Raw genomic sequence first — 15,956 nt, forward strand, 5'->3', positions numbered from 1 at the left:
GTATGATAAATGTTTTGGATGCACTTTGCTCTCTCAGTAACTTTTCTTTATTCACTAGTATTTTTTTTGTAAACTGACAAGTTTTTCTAATGAATCTTTTGTCCTGAAACAACACACAAGTGTATGATTAATTACATCTTATATTATTCTGATGCATGTTGTGTTAAAGTGTTACAACATTGTACACAACACATATATCATATTCACACAATCTTCATCTATTAGTACTTTTATATCAAACAATTATTTAAAAGATAACTTTATATAAACATTTTTCAACATTTATAAGGTGAAAATTATTTAAGCTCAAATGACATCATTTTTCGGGTCAAATTGATGTCATTGGATACTTTTGGCTTGGACTTGCTTCGAGCTAGTTTTGTTTTTCTCTTTTATTTCATTAAGAGATATTAAACCCGAGCTCCATATGTTGGGCCAATTAAAATCATATGAACTTATATGTGATAATGTGAATGATTATGTGATATGAATTGTCTATTAAGGTGAAGTTTAAAATTTAAAGTGATCGGTTTAAATTTTAGTGAATGAATTTTAATGTATCTGATAGATTGTGAGTCTTTAATGTGTAGATGTAAAAATATAATTTTTGTTTTTATGACAGACTAAAACGAAATATCAGAAGATAATAATGATATTATAAATATATTTATCACGGTCTCTAAATCGCGCGTTATCACGTTCTTTATCATCTATTTCCATTACAGATCATGTTCTCTATTCTTTATCTCCATTATAAAAATGTAATTCAGAAGAAAAAACAAAAATATTCTCTAAATAAAGAACGCATAGATTTAGAATATCAAAACTTGTTCTAAGAATTAAAGATTATGACACTTCCGCTTAAGGTTTTCAGTTTATTTCTTAATGATTTGGCAAAATAGATTTTGCTTCAATATAGATTTTCGAATTTGGCACGATGGATTCTGCTTTAATATGGATTTTCTCCGACAACATAACGATGCACAATATCATATGAAATGTTTCATGCATACCAGGGCTTTACGTTTTGGGAACAATATAGTACCACGAGCACCAGTTGCTAGATGTCACCGACACATTCTCTGGAAGTATGAAATACCAAAGTACGTTCATTAGCATTTGCCGTTGAAAAATAACATTGGATTACTCCTTAAAAAACGTTGAATCCAGTACAGTGACAAGCAGGCAAGATCAACAAGCAATTCAATTCAAACCCATAATAAATATTCTTAAATCACAAATAAAGTCCTAAATTCTAGATCACAAATAGCAGTCTGTTCCATTTGAGCCATAATGCGGGTACTGATGGTACACAACTGAAGATTTCCGAGCCGTGGGCATTAAAGACTCGCTCGTCTTTAAAAAGCAACGAACTGATGCATCAATTAACGCAGCAAGAGTTGCAGACGAAAATTCCATTTTCTGGTATGTCATGTTCTTACATCTACAGATTGAGAGAAAAATGTATAACCACGAGACACAAGGTGAACAAATTCAGAAGTAATGATATCCGACGTGAAATATGTAAACGATATTTTCATCAGTTTTAACATGTATTAAACCTCAAAGTTCAAACTTGATTAACTGATCACCCTATACGTTAGCAAGCATGATCTTATTACCTAACCAACATAAATTTTTTTTTCCAGTGGCATCTATCATGGCACCAATATCGCATCCAAAGTTCCAAACAAAAATTTGCAAAATATCAACTACCATTCACGAGAAATTTATGAGAGACCAAACCCATTCTTACTCAATTCACTGTCTTGCCATCCTCTCGTCTAACACAAATCAACATTGATAAAAATGGCAACTTTGTAAAGGTGCACTGTATAACTTCTAAAATGGGAAAGGCCACTCTCCTTGCCCATTTTCGTGACTTCCAATTTCTAATTCAGGAGTCAATTCAAAAACATATATACATGTCCATCCCACCCAAAAAGTTGAACACCAGGTATGGGAGATACTTGAAGTTGGCTGAGGTTGGACAATGTGACGTGGTCTAGGTGACGCTTTGTTGGTGGAGATGGGAGGAAAGACTATCCACTAAACACCTAAGAAACAGTTTAATATCTTTAATTCTTAGTCCCTCCATCTCTTTCTTTTCCAATTTAAATTTTTTTAAGTGAATTTAAGCAAGCATGGTAACAAAATGATTTATCACTATTTTTTCACTTGCAAAACCTTTATAAATGTGCATTTCACCAAAATCACGAACTTTATATTTCTTTTTTACTTTTTTCCCTGGATGCATACGAAAATATATTACATGAAAATATTATATGTAATGAAAATAATTTCGATTCACGGTATATGCAGAGACAAAGAGAAACCAAAACTTGCATGTAAATATACTGTACACGTAAAAGCTGTAGTTATTTAGCATATCAATTCATAATATGGGATTCTATTCTACAAGAAATTTGCCGGCATCCATAAATCATTGGTGTTGGGAAAAATGATCAAACCAATTTCAAAGCAAAATACAATTGATTAAAAAAATTGATAAACATCTAGACACAAAGAAATAAAGCCAAAAACGAAATGATGAAGAAAGAAATGTACTGGATAAACTATATTAAAGCCATGTTACCACCATATTAATCAAGGAAAACCAAGCATGGATCAAATATATCAGAACTGCACCTAATTGGCTTCGGTTTTTATATGTTCTACATCTCATAGTTTTCACCAGAAAATGGGCCATCGGTTTATGTTTCTAGGCAGCTGATTGTGTAGCAGCCAATATGAAGCAAAGCAAAGAAAAGAAAAGGATGGGGTACAAAGATTGCATAAGTAAAAGTCTAACCCCTTTTCACATCCTATCTAGATTCCAGAACAGAACGTTAAGTATGTGAAGATCAATCCATAGACATGCTATAAAGAAATGTTCAAGAATTGACCATAACCTCATTTTTAAACACCAGTTTGAAGAAATAACTGGTTAGAAAGTCACTCAAAATAAGACCACAAACCAAACCTTATTTAGAGTGTGGTAAGTGAAGGTCCTGCACTCGTGAAGTACACCGCAAGATCAACGTCAAGATCATCAAACTTAGAGATGAAAGGGTGTGCCTGGATTTTTGACAATACATTAGACTGATCAACAGACCCAAAAATCTCTGTATAATTATAGTAAATTTAAAAAGTGTATGTACCATGAGCTCATTTGCTGACAATCTATTTTTAGGATCTTTGTACACACTGGGAAAATCAGACAAAACAACATTACATATACCAGAAGATAAATCTAATAAACACGGGTACATACAGAAACAAGAAAATAAGGAAAACAACAGGCTTTCAAGAGTTCGACAAATTATATCTTGTTACTGGAGAAATACAAAATTACAATAATTCTATTCCAAACAAGTTAGAGGGCAGGCACGGCAGAGGTCGCAAGCTGCACAGAGTTTCCCTTTGAGTATAAACTGAATTTAGATGCTCATAAATGATTCACAAGACAAGATATTATAAAAGCATCTCTAAAATATTAAGTTATAAATGGTACTTCACTACCAAATAAGTATTTAAAGATTTTAAAGTTCACTTGGTCAAAACAGAATTGACAAGAGAAAATAGATTTTAATAAATGGTATTGACTATGCATTACGGAAAAACACGATTATTGGAACAAATATTAAGTAAGATATTTACCAAGAAGAAATAAAAGAACAAAACTCTGGAGAAAACAGATCAGAAGGTGCACGTGGTTCTGGTTGACCAACAATGGTTTCCATCAACTCGTAGACATTGATCCACCCCCCCGGCGGTGGTGGTGAGTATGGGAAACTTCCTGTTGCACACTCAAGCAGAACCAAACCAAGGCTCCAGATGTCGCTACTGTAACCATACCTGCCTCCAAGGATTCTCTCAGGCTAATAACAAGAACAAATGTATATATAATGTTAGAACATTAGAGCTTGTAATGTACAAAACTGCAGGGGGAGTAGCTTCAATAACTTAGATCGCATAATGAGAGATTAAATCATACGGCAAGAATATAAAGATAATCACCCTGACAAAAAAGCATCACTAAATACGGATGATGAGGGTATTACTCACAGACATGTAGTTGTAAGTGCCAACGAAGGTGTTTGCCAGACCAGATGTGCTAGCCAGTATTGCACTGACACCAAAGTCAGTGATCTTGACTTCACCTCTGTGGTTTACTAATAAATTTGAAGGTTTCATGTCCCGGTGAATGATATGTTTTTCATGATGAAGATACCACAAGCCTTTGAGTACCTATGTTGGAGTGACATGATCTAGTCAGTGATTGAGTTGATATCACAGCTGAGAATTGAAAATCAAAATGCATGTATCACCTGTTTACAAATTGCAGCAAGATATGGTTCTGGAATTTTGTTAACCTTGGTCAGAAAGTCTGCAAGAGATCCTCCATCCATATACTCCAGAATTATAGAGATTGCACCATTATCATAAAAAGACTGATAACAAACTACAACATAGGGACATTGAGATGACTGATTGATTTTCAGTTCTTGTGCGATACGTTTGCGAGCGGACTCTTCAATATTCATTTGAATAACCTGAATTTAAGTGATGTGATCAAAAGGAACAACATTAGTGGTTTGGTTTCGCAATGTGACAGTACCTGCAAATAAGTTCATGGAGATTCTACAAGAGTGGGCAGAAAAGCCACACAATGCCACCGCCTTTGTGGTTGGAGGAGAGACCAGGTTTCAATCCCTGGTGACAGCCTCTCGATGTTGTAATGAAAATAGAAAAAGAAAAGCCACATAATAACCCAGAGAAATTCTCTCTGAACTAATACAGATGAGAAACTTGAGTGTTTGTTAATGTCCCATCATCAGCACAAACAAATTGAAGTAGATCTACTTGCATGTCTTTACTTAGATGAAATCAATTACTTCTAAACTATAAAAGATAGTAATTGAGGCCACACAGGAAGTGGAGGTTAGGAGGGACATAAACTTCAATCATATGCATGATTGATATAAACGAAGATCAATTTCAATTTTATGGTCTGCAATTCATTAAAATAATGATCACTTTACAGAATTGGATGGTCCCTTCTTTCAAGCACGTTGTCAAGGGCTCTGCAACACACATCACTATTTAACCTCTCTATCTATTTGTTGCTTGAACTCCTGATACAGGATTGGATTACCATTTCTAGTTAGAACTCGCACCAGATAAAGTAATAATGTGAAGAGTCAATTTTATGGAACACACAGGCAGTCAAATGTTTTTTCCTTTGTTGAACGTTGTATCCTCTGAGAGATTTACTAAAGGCATCTCCTGTCCATCTATATGACATAAATAGAAGGAGCCACCTTTGGTGGAGGTGACCCCCTGCAAAATTTGGACAACATCACTTTTAATCCCAAAAGCTGTTAAACATATAAATAACTTGTGCATTGTTGACTTACCAAAGAAATAAAAATTCAACAAAAGGGGATAAAATTTTCTAAGTAAAAAATTGACACCACCAGACTTTTCCTATTTTCTTTGTAACCTCACCACACCACTTCTTCGAAAATTACTCTAGAAGTATTTACAGAAAGTAAAAGAGGATTCTGGACATGGAATCCAGTTCTTTAAATACAGAAAACAAAGTAGCAGGTAGTATTATGTGTTGAAGTTTTAATACAATACCTTGAGAGCAAAAAATTGCCCAGTCCATTTATGTTGCACCAATCGTACAATACCTCCATTTCCTTTACCAATAACTTGAACAGCGTCAAAGTCGCTTAAACTCAACTGGTTATCTGATGGTTGTATTAAGGTTGGCTGAAAAAGATAACAAGTACACAAAGAAATACATTACCATATCTTCTTTACACTTTCACCTACCTCACGGAAACTACTTGACAGCAAAACAAAAGAAGAGAAAGCACAAAAATAAGCTTGATGATTCAGTATATCAACATTCAATGTCAATTCCTCTTCCCGTTTTAACTTCTATAGGATTTCTTGTCACCTCTTTGTTGCATAGCATTTAACCATGCACAAATTAATCAAAAATCCATGTTATGGAAATACTCAAATTCTTCAAAGTTGTATACAATTAGAAATCATTAATTAAGTTAAAACAGCACAAAGGAGATCTGGCTCATATTAACCGATCACATACAGCATTTTATTAACTCGTCAAATAGAAAGTAAATGAACAGTAGACGCGATCCAAAGTGCAAAAGTACAAATAAAAGCAACATGCATTTCAACAAATCAAAACGAACTGAAATGACCAAATGCTGAAACAACACGACAGTTCTCTAATTTCATTCCTTCAAAACCATAGTGAATTTCCCAAGACACTAAACAATGCAGCAAAAAAGTTATTTTTAAGGAAATAATGATAAAAATTTTCTCCAGGAACCAAAATGGAGAGGCAATAAAATCACCAATGGCGGAGACATACAGCATCAACTTCGCTTTGAGAGACAACACGAACGCCATCTCTGTTCACCAACAGATCACCATCCTTAAACGTACCTGATTCGCTTCTGCGTACAAAAAGCAACAGATCGTCATCGGTAATGGAAAACAAAGAAGTCCCAGTTCAGCAAAACTATAAACCCACAAATTTTCTTGAATAAAAAAAAAAGCTTACAGAAATCTGGAGAGAGAAACTTCATCTGGAGGTGGGAGGGAGAGCTTCAGCATAGGTGCTAATGCCCCTTTGTTCATTTTTTTTCTTTCCTTGTTCTTCATTTCTCTCCTGGAAAACATTCTCTGGGCACGGCACTGAATATCTTCAGCACTTTGCTTCGATTTCCTCCCCCTTCCCCTACCCGATATATCTGGATTTGGTCGAGATCAAAGAACTTTCGTACAAAAAAGTTTCCACGTTAGGTGAATTCCAATGGGCACACCGGGCGTGGAAAATTGGTAAAAATCGCTGCATAATACAATCGATACCGAAGGCATTTTGTTTCACTTCACCCGTTTACTTTTTTTTGGTTACTTTATCCCATCCAAAATTTCATCTTTATGTACTGCCTACCTTATCCATTTTTACTCAGCATCGAATGATATCTTACGCATGGCATTCCCGACATCCCACTACCGAGTAGTATTTATATTTTGGGTTATTTCAAATGTATAATTTAGTTTTGATATTCACGGAAAATTTAGAGTCCGATTTCAGCAAGTGTCATTAGTCCAGACGCAGGTTTCGAAATTGCCCTGAGCCTGAAATCACGAAGGAGACAGTTAGAAGGAGTCGGGAGGGTGTCCCGGCGTAGCCCCTCCGACGCTCAAGTCAGAGACTGAGGATATAAGTGGAGAGCAGCTAACGGTGTTACTGAAAAATAATATATTGAATGAATGATCTGAACACCCAAACCTAATTAATAGGAGAATACCTGAGCCTGTGATGGACCTTCCACAAATCTGGTTTGGGCCTAACCCGAGGGGCCTATGGGGTATCAAGTTTATTAACTAATTCTTGTGCGATTATTCCATGGAAGATTATTCTTTGACTGCATTGGCTATTGAAGCTAATTCTATGTTCCTACTAAATCATTTTGTGTCAATCAAGCATATGCATCGTTCGGCTAATACTATGGCACACTTTCTTGCTCATAAAACATTCAATAGCTACCATCAGCACCACCGTGTGCAGGGAAAAAAACGTCTTAAATAAATATAATGAAACTCTAGTCTCGATTTTACACACTGTTACATTTGTCTTAGAGATTGTAGCACCATAAATTGCGACAACCTTAAGTCGATTTCATTTTACACCTCATACACTACCAACACCTTCAAACATGTATATGAATCATGGGTCAAAGCTATAATACATTCCTTACATCCAATGTTTCAAACTATATGGAATTTGCCATAATCAAGTAATGAAATATTTTTTTTCCATAAAATTTTATTGAAATATTCCAATAATAGACTTTACTTCAAACAATCTCTTGTAGTTTTGCAACATAAGAAAATCCAGAAACTTGGAGAAGTCAGGAAGCAAAGTGGGGGCAATTTAATGGTTTTTAAGGTTAAAAGGGATATTTTTTTTGTTTAAGTTGAGCATGCTTTAAAAAAATTATGTGAAGTCTTCTAATGCACACTTCCCCAACTCAAAGAACTTTGAATGGGTCTCATGTGAGATCGTCTCACGGATATTAATTTGTTAGACGGGTCAACCCTACCCATATTCACAATAAAAAGTAATACTCTTAGCATAAAAAGTAATATTTTTTCATGGATAACCCAAATAAGAGATCTGTTTCACAAATATGACCCGTGAGACCGTCTCACACAAGTTTTTGCCAACAACTTTATTTTTGGATAAGGAAAAATGTCTTTTCCTAAAATTTTGAGGTCCTAAAATTAAGGGGTGTAAGGTACGGATTTTCTCAATAAAATTCACGTGGAATTCACTAAATATAATTTGGGGCTTTTCTGAACGAGCTCATATTATTTGCGTAATTTCTGAATATAAATTTATTTTGAATTATTAAATACTATCTTCAATTCAAGCTTACAAAAAAATTAATCGCATTTTCAAACCTTATTTATTGACATCTCAAATTGTCTTCTTTTTTGGTAATCTCTTCCTCGCACATATATGTTCTAGTTCATTTTGAATTCGATAAATTGAAATAGAAATTTTTGAAAAACTCCTGAACCAGCTCGAAAAGCCACCCTAAACATAAAGTGGATACTTTTTTTTATAAGTATAATTCATACTTTATTTCTATTTTTAAGTTTTGGGTTTCTGCGCACGATTCTTGCACTTCCATGTGTTTCGGTTTATTTTCTTTGCACTGTTTATATTGTTTCTTGGCGATTCTAATTTTTTAGAAAATCGATTAAGCCTACACCAAATTGTGGTCGAGTTTTTATCGTTTATTTACGTTAGATTTTGTTTCATTCATCGTTTCTTGTCGGTCTTTGATTTTTACGGGAACCGAATTACGATTTCTGGGTTCTTGTACCGATTACGGCTTTTTATGGAGACGATTTCAGAATTAATTTGTAACTCGAGGGGAATCTTATGAGATCTACTGAGATACAAGGTCTTTATATCAAAGGCAAAAACTTGTGTGAGACGGTCTTATGGGTCGTATTTGTGAGATGGATCTTTTATTTGGGTCATCCATGAAAAAAATATTACTTTTTATGCTAAGAGTATTACTTTTTGTTGTGAATATGGGTAGGGTTGACCCGTTTCACAGATTAAGATCCGTGAGACGGTCTCACATGTGACCCACTCTATATCAAATATTGATCGAAAACGATCTTTTTGGTCTTTCGACGATCTCACGGATCTTTATTTGAGACATGTCAATTTTGTCAATATTTACAATAAAAATAATATTTTTGTCATAAAAAATAATACTTTTTCATAAGTAATCCAAATAAAATATATATCTCATATAAGTTTTTGTGTTAAAAGAATAATCCTCGTGTTCGAATTTCTATCGTTAAGTTTGCTTCTCATTAGCATATTTTTCCATAAAATAATAATATTATACCAAAATATTATGCAACACCACCTTTAACCCATTTGACGTGTTATATTGACTTGGAATTAATTCGGTGTTGCGTCTTTTATATCTTCATATTTCATTATCTTTTTTTTATTACATGAGTACCTACCGTCGCTACTCTTCGGTGTTCATTGAGTAAATCTTCAAACTAACATAATAGTGTGCAAACTACGTTAATCAAGCAAATCACGATGGGCATGCCTAATATGATTTGCTTGTCCAAAAAGATTTTGGTAGGAGGAATTGAACTCCCTACTATTGGTCAAACACTCACACACTCCATCAATTCAAAATTATCTTAACATTGATCGTCATTTATATTTTCTTGTCCAAAAAGATTTTGGTAGGAGAAATTGAACTCCCGACTATTGGTCAAACGCTCACATACTCTATCAATTCAAAATTATCTTGACATTGGTCTTCATTTCAATTGGAATTAAGCATACAAAAATTGGTTGGTCTTTCGTATAACATGATGTGTCAAAGATTTTTTTCCTCTTCCTTGTTAGCTAGTGTTGGTTAGTAAGTGTTGGGTCAACACAATAAGCGTGTTTTGTCATATTACGTTTCTTAGATGAGTCCAGTTACTATAAATAGCCATAGCTTGTCTTTGTAAAATGATGATGGGTGAATAAATATGAATTTCTCAGAATTGTTTCTTCCGCACTTTAACATGGTATCAGAGCCAGAAATTTTTCGTTTCTGATGCTCGATTCTTCTTTAACGCAGACAAGATCTAGCTTATCTTGCTGCAATTCATTGAGTACTTACCATATTTTGTTGATTTTTGGAGACGAAATCAGGATCTAGCTTGCAATTGAGGAATTTCCGAAGCACAGCTGCTCGATTAAACTCAGATTTGTGAGTCGTCGTTTGCAGGTATTTAGATTACTCTTCCGAATCTTCTGATGGCAACAACCTCAAATAATTTCAATGATCCGCTGTTCTTACATTCTTCTGATATGCCGGGGATGAATTTGGTGAATGATCAGTTACTTGGAGTTGAGAATTATGGAGTCTGGAGTCGAGCTATGCTTATTGCGTTAAGAGCTAAAAATAAAATCAGCTTCATTGATGGATCATATCCGCGACCAGAAATAGGACATGCGTCTTTGAACCAATGGGAACGATGCAATGCTCTGGTTCTCTCCTGGATTATGAATACGGTATCTAAAGAGATTTTTGCAGGCATTGTATACTCGACAGATGCATCAGTTGTTTGGTCTGATTTGAAAGAGCAGTTTGACAAGGTAAATGGATCACGAATCTTCTCTCTTCATCGTGATATCAGTCGATTAGTTCAAGGAAGTAATATTATCTCTGCCTATTACTCCAAACTCAAACATCTTTGAGACGAATATGTGTCATTAGTCACTCTTCCTTCTTGTGCGTACGACACCGCAAGGCAATACTTGAAGCATGAACAACAATAGAAATTACTTCAATTTCTTATTGGATTGAATGATAGCTACATGCCAATTCGTAGCCAAATCCTTATGATGACTCCGCTTCCAACTGTTGGCCAAGCATTCTCTATTCTGTCACAAGAGGAAACACATCTGACTTTGGTTCCAATAGACACACAACCAGCCTCTGTATTCTACACATCACAACATAAATACGAGGAGACAAAGAAAAATCAGAGTCAGAATCCAACTCATAACTACTGTGAGTATTGCAACTGGACAGGACACACTAAAGCAACTTGTTACAAATTGGTTGGCTATCCTCCGGGGCATCGTTTATATGGACAGCCACCTCGTACTGATAATAAAAGGAATTTTAGAGGTTCTGGAAAGCCTAAACAACCAGCTGTGGCCGTGAATCTAGCAGCAGATTGTAATTCTAAGGAAGAAGAAACAGCTGTTGCCAAACCTTCTGTTCCAATCTTTACTTCAGCGCAATATGCAGAGATCATGAAGTTGTTGGAGGCCACTACTGTTCACACTTCAAAGGATCCGGTAGCTAATATGGCAGGTAACATGCTCTTGCCGCTTCGTGATGATTGGATTATAGATACTGGTGTAAATGAACATATGACAGGTTGTTCATCTATCTTGCAAAGTACTAAACCCATGGCAGATTCCTCTAGTTCTGTTGAGTTGCCAAATGGTAGCAAACTTGTCATAAGTCATATTGGATCAGTTGTCATCTCACCGCATATTACCCTATCCAATGTGCTTTGTGTTCCTCATTTTCAATTCAATTTTTTGTCCGTTTCTAAGTTCACCAAGACTCACAATTGCTTTGTTACATTCTACCCACGTGTTTGTCTATTTCAGGACCTAACGAATGGGAAGATAATTGGAATTGGTAAAGAAAAAAATGGATTATATCATCTCACCAATCATTCATTCCAGCAGCCAAGTACAGTTCCCAATAAGAGTTCACCTTCATTTTTTGATTCTCGTTGTAATACTTTACAATTTCAGCATGCTCTTGTTGTTTCTAAACACTCTGTTGACTGTGATGTTTGGCATAAGAGATTAGGCCACATGTCAATCTCTCGAATGTCTTTGTTACCATTCTTATCAAAGGATATTTCCTTGCCACATTGTACAGTTTGTCCACAATCAAAACAAACAAGGTTAGCATTTCCCAAAGTAAGTGTATCTTTGTCTTTGCATCCATTTCAGCTTATACATGTAGATATTTGGGGTCCTTTCCACACACCTACTTATAATGGAGAAAAATATTTCTTGACTATCGTTGATGATTTTTCTCGGGGAACTTGGACATTTCTTATGCATTCTAAGATTGATGTGTTTCGATTGCTCAAGCAGTTTTTTGCTTTAGTCACATGTCAGTTTTCTACTCAAGTTAAGTCAATCCGCACTGATAATGCTACTGATTTTTTTAAAGCCGAATGTCGAGATTTTTTCTCTTCCCTTGGTGTGATTCATTACAGTTCTTGTCCATATACACCACAACAAAATGGGGTTGTTGAACGAAAGCACAGACACATTCTTGACATTGCAAGAGCATTACGGTTTCAATCTTCTCTTCCCCTTAAATTTTGGGGAGATTGTGTGTTGACTGCTGTTTATCTTATAAACAGAACACCAAGCCCACTGTTGTGCAATAAGACGCCTTTTGAGTCCTTGTCTCATAAAGCTCCCTCTTACAATCATTTAAGAAAACTGGGTTGTCTTTGTTATGTTACCTCTCATCATCTTGATCATAAATTCTCTGCTCGTGCGTCAGCATGTGTTTTTTTGGGTTATTCCAATGTACAAAAGGTATATAGGGTGATGAATCTTGAGAGTCAAAAGCTATTTACGTCGAGGGATATTATCTTTCATGAAAAAATATTTCCCTTTGCCCAAGCAGCTTCTTTTGTTCCTCTTTTTCCCTTCCATCCAGTTAGCTCAGATCCTGTTGAATGTCCTACACTTGCCTCTGCTCCTTCTGAATTACCTTTACATGAATCTAGTGCTTCCCTCCTTTACATCGATCTTCCAGGACACACGTTCCTCCTCGTTGGACTCAGGATTTTTCTTGTTCTACCTTGCCTCAGAGTCATTATTCTCATTGTGATTACCCTTTGTCTCGTCATCTGTCCTATTCCAATTTTTCTCCCCAATACCAACGTTTTGTGGCTACCATTTCTTCTGTCCATGAACCTCTATCTTACCATGAGGCAATTCAGGATTCTAGATGGAAAAATGCCATGGATTTGGAACTTGCTGCCTTGGAATCAAACCATACTTGGGATGTGGTTACTCTCCCACCTAATATTAAACCCATTGGATGTCGTTGGGTATACAAGATTAAGTATAATGCAGATGGGTCAGTGGATAAATTCAAAGCACGATTAGTTGCGAAGGGTTATAATCAGCAACCGGGTATTGACTTCCATGATACCTTTTCTCCTACAGCTAAGATTGTAACTATCAGATGTTTGTTGAGTCTAGCAGCTATCTATAATTGTCCTGTTACACAAATGGATGTGGCCAATGCCTTCTTTCAAGGTGATCTTGATGAAGAGATATTCATGACTCTTCCTCTTGGTTACCATATTCAAGACAAACGACAGGCGTGTCGATTGCGTAAGTCATTATATGTACTTAAGCAAGCTTCTAGACAGTGGAATATCAAATTTTCTGGTATCATGCGTATTGCAGGCTACACTCAATCGCAGCATGATCATTCCTTATTCGTTCGCAAAGATGCTGGTCAACTTACGATTCTTGTGGTCTATGTCGATGACATAATTATTACTGGAAGTAGTGCACAAATGATCTCTGATTTGAAAGGTTTTCTACATTCTCAGTTGCAAATCCGTGATCTTGGGAGATTGAAATATTTTTTGGGCATTGAATTTGCTCGTTCCAGTGATGACATTTTTCTCAATCAAAGGAAATATGCCCTTGAGCTCATTAAGAATGTTGGTGTTTTCGGCAGCAAGCCTTTTGCCACTCCAATGGAGCAACACAAGAAGTTCACCACAGTTGAATTAGATTACATCATCACTCAAACTTCAACTGTACATCCCGATGATCCCTTGCTGCATGATAGAGATGCTTATCAACGGCTGATTGGTCGGTTGGTTTATCTTACCATCACACGGCCCAACATTTGTTATGTTGTGCAACATCTCAGTCAATTTATGCATTCTCCAAAAAAATCCCATATGGATGCTGCTGTTAGAGTGGTGAAATACCTGAAAAGTTCTCCTGGTTTGGGTATCTTGCTGCCTTCACAAAATTCGTTAACACTTTCTGCATATTGCGACTCTGATTGGGCTTCGTGTCCTATGTCTCGCCGTTCGTTAACGGGTTTCTGTATTAAACTTGGTGGCTCTTTGTTGTCTTGGCGCACCAAGAAACAGAATACCGTTTCCAGATCTTCGGCTGAGGCTGAATATCGGGCCATGACTACTACAACTTGTGAGGTTGTTTGGATTCGTGGCCTTCTTCATGATATGGGTCTTCAGTTGTCCAGTCCGGCACATTTATTCTGTGATAATAAGGCTGCTCTACATATCGCTGCGAACCCAATGTATCACGAACGTACTAAGCACATTGAGATTGACTGCCATTTGATTAGAGATAAAATTAAGCTGGGGATTATTCAACCAGTTCACATTTCTACCGATCATCAACTCGCTGATGTCTTCACCAAGAGTTTGGGCAGCGATCAGCATGCATTCTTATTATCCAAGCTTGGTCTTCGCAATCTATACCAAGCTTGCGGGGGTGTGTTAGCTAGTGTTGGTTAGTAAGTGTTGGGTCAACACAATAAACGTGTTTTGTCATATTACGTTTCTTAGATGAGTCCAGTTACTATAAATAGCCATAGCTTGTCTTTGTAAAATGATGATGGGTGAATAAATATGAATTTCTCAGAATTGTTTCTTCCGCACTTTAACATTCCTTACGAAAAAGTTGGAATTTAAATTTCCTTTTTGATACATATGCATATAATAGTAATTTAATAGACAACGACAATTATTAATAATTAAATATATAGGTAATTAAATATATAGGGATAAACTCCACATATGGTTTGGATTTTGTCTGCACCAAATGGTAGGGCAACTTAATAAAATCAGTACTAATTTTAAAGGTAGATTACATTATTTATGGTTAGAGTAGGTCTCTTGTGATACGGTCTCACGAATCTTTATCTGTAAAACGGGTCAACCTTATCGATATTCATAATAAAAAGTAATACTCTTAGCATAAAAAATAATACTTTTTCATGGATGACCCAAATAAGAGACGACCCGTGAGACCGTCTCACACAAGTTTTTGCCTAATGTTATGAACATCTTTTTTTTTTTAAAATTAATGTTGTATAAGTGTACTATCAAGAAATTAAAATTCCAAGTTTGAATTAATTTCACATAAGATTACTATAACTTTGGCTAGTTGGGAGTAATTTTTTTATACGAAATAAATTTTCCTAAAAAAAAAGATTTAACTTTAATGTTTAGTTTTGATTTTAATTTATTTCCATAGTACAATACCAAACCGAACATTAAATTTCTCAAAATGCTCTTGACAAAAATGCAGGGAAGACTTAAGACCAGACTGCAATTTAAAGGCAAGTAGCAAATTAAATTACTAGAAAACATAGAAGAAACCGTTTGACTTCAATTATTCAATTATATTATCATAATTATCAAATTTGTAGTCGCTATTTTTTATATATATAAATTGGGTAGTCCTGACCTAGTAGTCTGTAAATCACGTTAACGAGGTAAATCATATTGGATAATCTTTATATAAAATGCTCGTCCGAAAAATTATTGGTAGGGAAAATAGAACCCGAGACAATATATATGTGTGTGTGTGTGTGTGATTTTTGGAGTATGTGAACACTTGACCATTTGTCTCGGGTTCTATTTTCACACACACACATATATATAATATCTTTTGCAATATAATATGACTAAATCTCCATAACCAAATTTTTTTTCCCTTACTCTTTTCACCTGATAAATAACTTTTTAAT

The 15,956-nt window shown here is 35.4% G+C and overlaps 2 protein-coding genes across 3 annotated transcripts; one reads left to right on the forward strand and one right to left on the reverse strand.

The window, feature by feature from the left end:
• Positions 1–1,091: 1,091 nt before the first annotated feature.
• On the reverse strand, positions 1,092–6,973 carry LOC140991556 (mitogen-activated protein kinase kinase SIPKK-like). Of its 2 annotated transcripts, XM_073461567.1 has the most exons (9): positions 6,605–6,965; positions 6,413–6,497; positions 5,647–5,781; positions 4,332–4,556; positions 4,069–4,251; positions 3,661–3,881; positions 3,162–3,207; positions 2,984–3,078; positions 1,092–1,444 (listed from the first exon to the last, which is right to left on the reverse strand). In XM_073461567.1, exons 1-8 carry the CDS (start codon positions 6,721–6,723, stop codon positions 2,989–2,991), a joined length of 1,104 nt encoding a protein of 367 aa, XP_073317668.1. In that variant the 5' UTR covers positions 6,724–6,965; the 3' UTR covers positions 1,092–1,444; positions 2,984–2,988. The 2 variants fall into 2 exon arrangements, with proteins under 2 accessions (XP_073317668.1, XP_073317669.1); XM_073461568.1 differs by lacking the exon at positions 5,647–5,781 and having other exon boundaries at positions 6,605–6,973.
• A 3,174-nt stretch (positions 6,974–10,147) lies between these two features.
• On the forward strand, positions 10,148–12,697 carry LOC140956329 (uncharacterized). The gene is made up of 2 exons (XM_073413042.1): positions 10,148–11,474; positions 11,780–12,697. The coding sequence occupies exons 1-2, from the start codon at positions 10,970–10,972 to the stop codon at positions 11,812–11,814; spliced, it is 540 nt and encodes a 179-aa protein (XP_073269143.1). The 5' UTR covers positions 10,148–10,969; the 3' UTR covers positions 11,815–12,697.
• The last annotated feature ends 3,259 nt before the right edge of the window (positions 12,698–15,956 follow it).

The sequence above is a fragment of the Primulina huaijiensis genome, chromosome 13 (genome assembly GCF_012295235.1).
Source record: "Primulina huaijiensis isolate GDHJ02 chromosome 13, ASM1229523v2, whole genome shotgun sequence".
In the NCBI taxonomy this organism is placed as follows: domain Eukaryota; kingdom Viridiplantae; phylum Streptophyta; class Magnoliopsida; order Lamiales; family Gesneriaceae; genus Primulina; species Primulina huaijiensis.